At 46.4% G+C, this 9,408-nt stretch overlaps 1 protein-coding gene across 1 annotated transcript in view; it reads left to right on the top strand.

Annotated features, from left to right (window-relative positions):
• The first annotated feature begins 4,910 nt into the window (after positions 1-4,910).
• The window catches only part of LOC130381595 (twinfilin-1-like), a 14,931-nt gene continuing 10,433 nt past the window's right edge, over positions 4,911-9,408 (top strand). Inside the window, exons 1-3 of the mRNA XM_056589267.1 lie at positions 4,911-5,083; positions 5,976-6,053; positions 7,989-8,167. Of these exons, the coding sequence (XP_056445242.1) occupies positions 4,921-5,083; positions 5,976-6,053; positions 7,989-8,167 (420 nt within the window). The 5' untranslated portion in view covers positions 4,911-4,920. The remainder of the gene's footprint in view (positions 5,084-5,975; positions 6,054-7,988; positions 8,168-9,408) is intronic.

Consider the following 9,408-nt stretch of genomic DNA (forward strand, 5'->3'; position numbering starts at 1 on the left):
GAAAAGACAAGAAACAATGAGACATAACAGTAAATAACCTTATTAAATTAATACAGCAGGTTCTGAATTTCCTGCATTCTCTTCCTCAAATGTATACCCCCCAAGCCCCCCCCCCCCACCCACCCTCGTCTTGCTTCCGTGGTCCGACCAATCTTCGGGTGATTTAGGAAAAAAGTGGGCGTGGTCTTGATTTGCACCCAATTATTAGAACTTATTATTATTTATTAATTATTCGAACTATGACCCATAGGGTTGTCACATACAGCGGATAGCACGACACCAGCCAAGGTATCCCTCTACCACGTATTCCGTCAATTAAATATAATACCCCGCTTAAACGACTCTCAGATATCCGAGTTGAAGGTCATCATGGGAATGCGCAGGCCCCTTCTCGCAGAGGTAACGGTGCAGGGTAAACACAGGTGTCGCGCGTAACACTAATTATGGGTGTGGGCGGGGCTAGCAGACTCACCGAGCGGAGAGGAGTCTGCTCCGAGTGCCCCCTGGTGCGCGTCAACGGAGCGCGCCCTTAATTAGAGTAATGAGAGACACCTGTGTTTGTCCTACGGGGACGCCTCCGGAGAAGACTCGGGGGCGCTCATGTCTACCTCCGTCATGGAGCTGAAGCGGTAAAAAAAAAACGCTGTGCTTTGCGTAACCGAAAACAAAAATAGGCGCAAGAATTGATGGATTTAATCTGTCATTCCAGAACTGAAATTAATCTCAATTTAATCACAATGATTTGGCCGTTTGCTAGTTGGCCTGCGTTTAGGTTTCAAAAGGCAGTTGGCAGGGTGTTTGGGGGTGAAAATAAAATGTGACAGTCCGTAATTAGAAAATAAATGGCTATTAACCACCAACATGTCAAAACACACCACAGGTCATCGTTCATTTCAATTTTAAAATAACCCTCTAATGACCGAAACAATATTGGGTCAATATCCCTTTGAACAAGACACTCTGCCAATGGTAACTAATAGCATCTTTCAGAGCCCAGACTACAATCACTCAAGGCATACGTGCGTTGTGTACTAAAAAAAGAAAGTAGGCCTACGTTCCTTCCCTAATGAGTAAAATGGTTGAGAAAACAGACAGGACATCGCTTTCCTCCTGCACGGGGGCGTTGAGGATCTGTCAACAGCAGAGCAAGAGGAGTAGCAATCTGTCGACGGAAACCAACAAGATCCTGCCCCAAACAGGCCGCAGTGAGACATTATTCTCATGAAAATGTCTCTCTCTCTCTCTCTCTCTCTCTCTCTCTCTCTCTCTCTCTCTCTCTCTCTCTCTCTCTCTCTCTCTCTCTCTCTCTCTCTCCCCCTCCCTCTCTCTCTCTCTCTCTGTGTTGCATTTGACGGTCATCCATCTAATGAGATGGGACCAGATAACGGTCAATATTTAATTTAAATTTGAATAATATTCAGTGTATAACGAATCAGAAGTTTTGCCGGCGACCCTGTTTAAAATGTTAATTATTCATTTGCATACTGCAGAACATAGTCCACACATTGGGAACATGGACCTATTAGGAAGGACATTATAGGTCCTCATTGTAACTGCTTCCCTGTCTTTTTCTCATTTCAACGGTAGGTCTACTCTCAGTTTTTGTGTAAAACGTCGCCATCTAGAGGACAAACAGCATTCAACACGTCTCCTTATTGGGACGGGTATGACATTATTCCGAAAACAAAGGCTTTAAAAGGACCTGAAACAACATTGTTATCCACAAAGTTGCACATTAAGAGCTCGATGAAACATTACTATATGGATATGTTTTAAATGTAATCGTTCAGTACAGCCTATTTGTTATGCGTGAAGGTATTCCGTGTATTCTGTGCGTGTTTGTTTTGCAGGCTTTCGGGAAAGGCATTTGCAGAGCCACTCCCATGCGTGGTGTAATAAAATAATAAATATTATCAGGTCTATGTATTTATCCGGTCTGATAGGCCTTGGTGTAGACTGTCAAAGTCCTCCAATGACTGGGCCACATTCCCACAGTGAATGTTTCACCTTGTAAAAGCGTCTGCAGAATGAGTGACGATGTAATATCAATGTCCCATCCCTCCTCACTATACGGCTCTACCCTGGTGTGTGGCGGGAGCTCTGATGGGCATTACATTGAGATCTAAAGCGGATCAGACCAACCATCAAGGCTTTATTCTCATCGACATATATCTGTCATACATAAATAATCCACGGGATAATCCTGACATAGACAGTTAACTGGTGACCGGTAGTATATAGAGAATAGGAAAAAAGTAACAACAAAATACGAATACTACCCAAAATAGTTCGCCTATTACATAAAACTGTAGCATTGGCTATTTTGTATGTTGCATGCCAACCCTTTCCTATACTGAATATTGCAATAATCCGCAACCAAAATACACCCAGTAGGGGGCGGTGTTGTAGCCTATTCATTTGTTGGAAATGAGAGAAAACCCAATTTAGTCCAATAATACTCCTACAGTCTCACAAATCAGAGTTTGTATGGGCTTAATAAAACTGCTGGATCCGAGATAACAACCGTCGAATTCCGTTGCATCTCTGTCGATTACCATTTAATTTACATTCTTCATTTAAACGTTATGCCTTCATTAAGTTAACGTCTCAATAAAAATACATTGAGCTACTTCAGGAGAGGGAATTCGAAAGGCCTAATGTAGGCCGAAGTGTGAAGGAGACATTGACTGACAACACGTTCAAAATGGACTCAACCTCACATACACCAGAGATTGAAAAACAAAACAATAAAAAAGAAGAAGAGAAGGCCTGTCTTGTTTTGAATTAAATTTGAATAAAGCCAAATAGATGTTTGCATATTTGGCGCCTGAGTGTCTATGATGCCATTAATTGTTGTCTTCTGTGTGTTTGTGTGTGTGTGTGTGTGTGTGTGTGTGTGTGTGTGTGTGTGTGTGTGTGTGTGTGTGTGTGTGTGTGTGTGTGTGTGTGTGTGTGTGTGTGTGTGTGTGTGTGTGTGTGTGCGTGTGTGTGTGTGTGTGTGTGTGCCCGGGCGCGTGTGTGTGCGCGCGTGCGTGTGCGTTGTCTGTGTGTGTTGATATTATATGTAGTAGTAGCCTGTAGTTGTTGCAGCAAGAGTCAAATGATTAGTCATTGCAGGCTTACAAATAAACATTTTTATAACGTCAACTGAATATGTAATATATATATATATGCATATATATAGGCTAGAGATAGATAGATTTACTGACTGACTGAAAGGTAGGCCTATATCTACTAATCAATCTTGAACACTTAGTTCAAGCAATAACGTTATTATTTACAACGGTATCCTATCCTGGCCCGGGCCGCGGTTCTCATGAGTCCAAAGTGCGCTCTGCTGAAACGTGATAATCTCGCGCCTGATCGTAATTCCTTTCTTTATTTCATTGAAAGGGGGCGTGGCCATCACGGTGAGGGCTGTCCGTCCTTTCTTTTCTTTCTACCCCGGCGTTTACTAATAGCTGAGGGAGTGCTATGGATCTGTGGGATGGAATAATGCGGCTAACCACTAGCGTGGAGCGCTAGCTGAGCAGGATCCCACACACGGTTATCCTCTGAGAGGTTCTGGGGGTGAGGGTTAGGGCACTGAGGACTGGAAACTGAACTGGGGAAGACTGGCGTGGATTAAACGAGCTCACAGGGCACACAACATACAGGATAGATCCGCTCACCAGGAGGGGGAGGATTCGATGAATCGTTCAAATAGGCTAATGAAAGTAAAAACAAGTATATTGCTAATTAATTGAATGCATAATGTTCAATGTATAACTCCCTTTCAGATAGGATAACGCTTTAGTTGAAAAAAATGGATCCCATTAGGCAAAAAAAACATAAGCGAAAAAAATAATCCAATATTTTTCATCCAAATAATAAATAACGGTATCTGATTCCATCAGAGTAAGAGCCATGCAGGTCAGTCGGGCGCCGGTCCGTGTTTTGGAAACACCGGCGAGAGGCCCTCAAAGCGTCCGCTGGCAGCAGATTGAGAGCGCTCTGGCCCCCGCGCTGCTGGGCGTCGTTCCACCGGGCCTCTAATCTTGTGGGTTGTGGCCCCGTTTCTGTTCTTCTACCATGTCATTTTCCCCCACTGACTTCGCGGCAGGACATGCGGTTATACAGCATATCCACCCATGCAGTCCTAGCAGACGTGCACGCACACACACATTGCCGCACGCACACACGTGCACAATGTCAGACATAGCGGTAGTTTGGAGGACAGTAGGCTCTGTGGGATCACTTTAAGTTCAAATTGTCATCATTTTAAATGTTTATACAGGAAATTCCCCCATTTAGTGCAACCACACACACACAAGTACACTTACGCACGCAGACTGTTTGTGTGTGTGTGTGTGTGTGTGTGTGTGTGTGTGTGTGTGTGTGTGTGTGTGTGTGTGTGTGTGTGTGTGTGTGTGTGTGTGTGTGTGCGTGCGTGCGTGCGGCTGTGTGGGTGTGTGGGTGTGTGTGTGTGTGTGTGTGTGTGTGTGTGTGTGTGTGTGTGTGTGTGTGTGTGTGTGTCTTTTTGGCCCTGGTTAGATTGGGTGGAGTTCTCCACCACTCCCTATATTTACAAAATGTCTCTTTAAACCGTGATGACTACAGCATGTGTTCGCGCTGGGATTCTGTAGCCATGCAGTACGTGTACCAAAGAGGCACACACACGGCTTTATCAAAAGGGTCTGTCTTAATAATAGGTATTATTCTATTCTATTAATAGAGCACCTCAGCTCATCTGTGTGTTGGAGGCTAAATAAAAACGATGGCCTCATTTTCTAAATATAATTAGATTAATCATACAGTTATGTTAATCTCGATTTATTGAACTCAATAAAACGGAAAGATACTACCCCACATGACCAAAACAACATTTTTGTCATTTGGATGGAGGCAGCGGATGATAAAAAAAAAAAGAAAACGCAGTGAATGAAATGTCTCAATCACGGCGTGACGTCACGCCAGGGGAAGGCTGTCTGCTGTAGTTCGGTTCCGTCTTCTCTTCGTTCGTCTGCTCCTGTCTTCCCCCTCCTCTCTCCGGCGGCTCTGCGAGATCACACGACGAAAATGTCCCATCAAACTGGCATTCAAGGTAAAGCCCCGATTCATTTGTTTGGAAATGTGAGGAGATGTTTGGATGATGCTGTCTGCAGAAAAAAAAAAAAATGTATCCCCGACAACAACACGAAGAACGTCATGTCGAGTTGAGCAGTGGTACTGAAACCTGTTGTTTTGGGTTTTAGTCCCATCCGATATCAAAAAAATTACAACACGTCTTTATTCGCCCACCGATGTGGTTGATTCTTCCCAGGGCGCGTATGAGATTGAGGGGAACAATGCGTGACAAGTGCATCCGCGCTGCGTCCGGGACGAATATGGTCATCGCGTAGTTATTGCGCGCAGTGTGTGTGTCAAAACACTTGAAGTTGCGATGTCTGTCCTAGACACGATCATCCATCACGCTGTGTATGTATCCATCATATTTCATGTCATTAGGCCGCGGAGCGATTGCAGCCTACGTATTTTTTAGGACAACCATGATGATGATGCTGATGCGTCTGTGAAATCAATGTTTATGTAACAACGTGTCTGTTATGCTCGGGTCACCTATTTTGCGCCAGAGATTCACCGATCCAGAGAGACAGGGGTGTGTGTGTGTGTCAGTGTGTGTGTGTGTGTGTGTGTGTGTGTGTGTGTGTGTGTGTGTGTGTGTGTGTGTGTGTGTGTGTGTGTGTGTGTGTGTATGTATGGGGTGGGGGAAGGGGGATATTTGACCAAGAGCAGTTTTTTTACTAGTTGGGTAACCGTTCATCTGCATTTTGTAAGGTGGACAATAGGATAATAACACATCACTGTCAGTTAATATTTGTGATAAGACTAGTTAGACTCAGAAAAGATGGGGTTTGCGTGTTCGCCTTTTTAAAAAAAAAAATCTTTCTGAATTAAATATTAACGTTGAAGTGTTCGTCTGTCTGTCCTTCCAGCTACAGAGGAGGTGCTGGATGTCTTCAGCAAGGCGCGGAATGGCTCCTACCGCCTCATCAAGGTGGTGATCGCCGGGGGTAAGAGATGCCTTTCACGTCCACATCGCTCAACACACACCGACAACCATCGCTAGACGCTGGCTAGCCATAGCCTGGCCGGCCTGACCGATCTCAGCAATGGTTTCTGGACCCTTCTATAGGACTGATATACTGGAAAGACTGAGCCTGAGGCCAGTCTTATACCCTTGTAATAAAGCTGGGATCCTGCGATGATGAAAAGCACTTGTGGATGGATAGTCCTGTGGTAAGGGACACACGACTCCTAAACGTGGAGGCTCTTGGTTCCAGCTCCAATGTCGACAATACGCATGATGAAGAGGCCTTGATCCCTCGTTGATGACGTGTCTCTCCTAGCAGAGGTTCGAATCGCTGTGGATTAAACGCAGAAGGAGCCAAGGAGTGAGGTGTCTGAAATCCTCAAGGCTAGGCTAGGTGTGTCATGAAACTGGTTGAAAGTTGATCCATGTTCCCGGGAAAGGCTACAGCAACGATACTCGCCAATTCGGACATGTATTGACAAATACTGCACTTGCCTGTTAGATCTTTGACAAGCCTCAATGTAGGAGACTTTCTTTTGACAATGGTCTGTAGGTTAAATATTAACAATGTAATATTAATAATATTAAAAAGTTAAATATTAATAACATGGCTGCAAACATTTCCTGGTTAAAACGTGTTCATGTGCTTTCTTCATCGTCGCTCCCAAAACATTAAGTAGGGACACCTTAAAGTCGGATTCTGGCTGTGGGTCGCAGCCTTCATAGATGTTTAAATACAGAAGTAGCGGTGGTGGACCGAGAAAGGCCTGTAGATCCACTCCAACCAACCACAGGAAGCCACCTGGAACAGTTGTAGTCCAAAGGTCTTGGTCCCGGATGGCCGACGCCTGGTACAGATAGCTTTAAAGATGCATCCTAATGGTGGCTAACTGCTGAGTCCGTCTGGCCAGAGGCTGATGGAGTGGGCAGGTACCCAGGTCAATAATAAATTTTCCACATTAGGCGCTCTCTAACTCGGTCTGAATGCGTGCATTGTGACGGATACCGGTTCCACGCGGTGAAGGCTGTTATTGTCTTATTAGATTGAGGCCGCTAGGAAAACAGTGTGTGCATTTAAGGGCGTGTCGGACAATGATTGACAGGTTGCGCGACTGCTCTCCCTCCAGGGCTTTTCCCTCTCTCTGACCGTTGGCTCCGCCCGCGATGACACGGAGCGGGCGAAACGCTGCACGTGTTCGCCAAACGTCACACGAGTTTTTGTGTTCTCCAGAATAGCGGCGAGCATAAAGACCGAACTTGCTTCAAAAAGATTTCCTCGGAAGATGCCGTGGTTCCCTGTCTTCTCTGGTCAGCGACCCTCTCTGATTTCCGTAGCGACCGGCCAAGCAATCATTGATCTGTGATTGGCTCAGTGTATCAATCCCCCGTTCAATATCAGGTTTCCCCTCAATGTGCGTAACAAGATCCATCAAAGACTGGAAAGGAGTGAAACACAAACACCACCCCCCAAGCCTGACCCCCTTCCCCTTCCTCCATCGACACCACCCACCTCGGGCGACGTGTGGCTCGGGAGGTAGAGTGGGTTTGGTTGGTACCCGGAAGGTTGCCGGTTCGATCCCCGGCTCCTCCTAGCTGAGTGTCGAGGTGTCCCTGAGCGAGACGCCTCGCCCTGACTGCTTCTGACGAGCCGGCTGTCGCCCTGCGTGGCTGACTCCGCCGTCGGTGTGTGAACGTGTGCATGAACAGGGGAAGGTTAGGCAGTGTTGTAAAGCGCTTTGAGTGGCCACTGGTTAGCAAAGCGCTGAATAAACACAGTCCATTTACCACCAAAACACCTGCCCTCCCGACGGCGTTTCTCCCCTGCGGTTTGTCTGAACCCTGTGTGTGTGTGTGTGTGTGCATGCGTGTGTGTGCGTGTGTGTGTGTGCGTGCGTGCCACCATGTGACCCTGCAGAAAAACTGGTGTTGGGGGAGACCCGGCTGGTGTGTAAGCGGTTCGACCAGGAGTACGACGCCTACGTGCTGCCCCTGCTGGACGAGGGCATGCCCTGCTACCTGCTCTACCGCCTGGACACCACCAACACCCAGGGCTACGAGTGGCTGTTCCTGGCCTGGTCCCCGGAGGGCTCCCCTGTGAGTACAACACAACACAACACAACACACTCTCCGACACGCTGTTCACACCAGAGGCCCGGCAAAGGGGGGGGCCGGCGGACATTTGGAATTTCTTTGGGGGCTCGTCATTGGAGTTATTGTGATTATGTAATGGAGGATGATGTTGTTGCTGAATTTAGTTGAGCCATGGCTTTAGCCCCCGTGCGTTAGCCAAAGTGTTCCAGCGTCCTTACTCGAGGTCCGTCCACCTCTCGATCTGCCCTCCTCTTTTTTTTCCGTTGCGGTCCAGACTTGTTAACGTCACTTTCCCCCCCCTCCCCTTTTTGTGTCGTGCTGGCTCTTGCGTGGCTCTTGAACTCTTCGTGTTGTGTTTCAGTATGTTTGGATGATCCGCTCTCGTGTTTATGAGGATCCAATGTTTGGCTGGTCTGATAACCAAGCGTTTTGGCCTCGTGTGCTCTTTTGCAACCACAGTCTTAAATTACTGGAATTTTATAGTGCTTCCACTATTCCTGCAGTCTAGCAGGAGTAAAAATAAAGCCCAGTTTTTGGGCAGTGTTTTTCCGATCCAAACTGGGCTTTTATTTTTATTGCAGAACGATGTAACACACACGGAATGCAAATGGTTATCTGAGCCACGTTTTTGGGGAAGATGCAAACTGAACGCCGCGATAAGTCAGGCCAAGGGTGGAGGAGAGATCAGGTTGTGTCAGCTAGAGAGGGCCCTGAGGGTAACTGGTGTTGCACTGACAATGTTAACGTTCTGGTGATTAAAAAAAACATGCAATTTGCACTGGGTTTTGCCTGTAGTATGTACAGTTAACCCAGTTCAACCAGTTAACTGTGTCTCCAGTTCAGAACACACTACAGAACTTGCCTGCAGTGTGTTCTGTTTGTACCATGGGACCGTACTGGGTTGAAGGCACGCACACGTTCGTGTTTCGGTATGATTCAGCAACCTTTTTAATCCGGTTATTACAGCATGTTCAAGCTTGTGAATACATGAGGTGTGCTTACGTGAAAGCAAACTGGCTGGACAGTGTCTCGCAGAGAGCGAATGGGGAACCTTCTGTCTGTGTGTATTTAGGTCCGTGGCAAAGCCGAAAAAATAACGCTTTCTACATAACGACCTGCATTGCACAACGTTCTCCTCTTCAACAAACAAAAAGCAGTTGTTTGCTATGGCTACCGTGATGCAACAAAAGAAGCAAACGTGGCTTCACTTTAAACGACTTGCTAAAATGCTTTCAGTGTGAACT

Source organism: Gadus chalcogrammus, chromosome 4 (genome assembly GCF_026213295.1).
Source record: "Gadus chalcogrammus isolate NIFS_2021 chromosome 4, NIFS_Gcha_1.0, whole genome shotgun sequence".
Classification (NCBI taxonomy): domain Eukaryota; kingdom Metazoa; phylum Chordata; class Actinopteri; order Gadiformes; family Gadidae; genus Gadus; species Gadus chalcogrammus.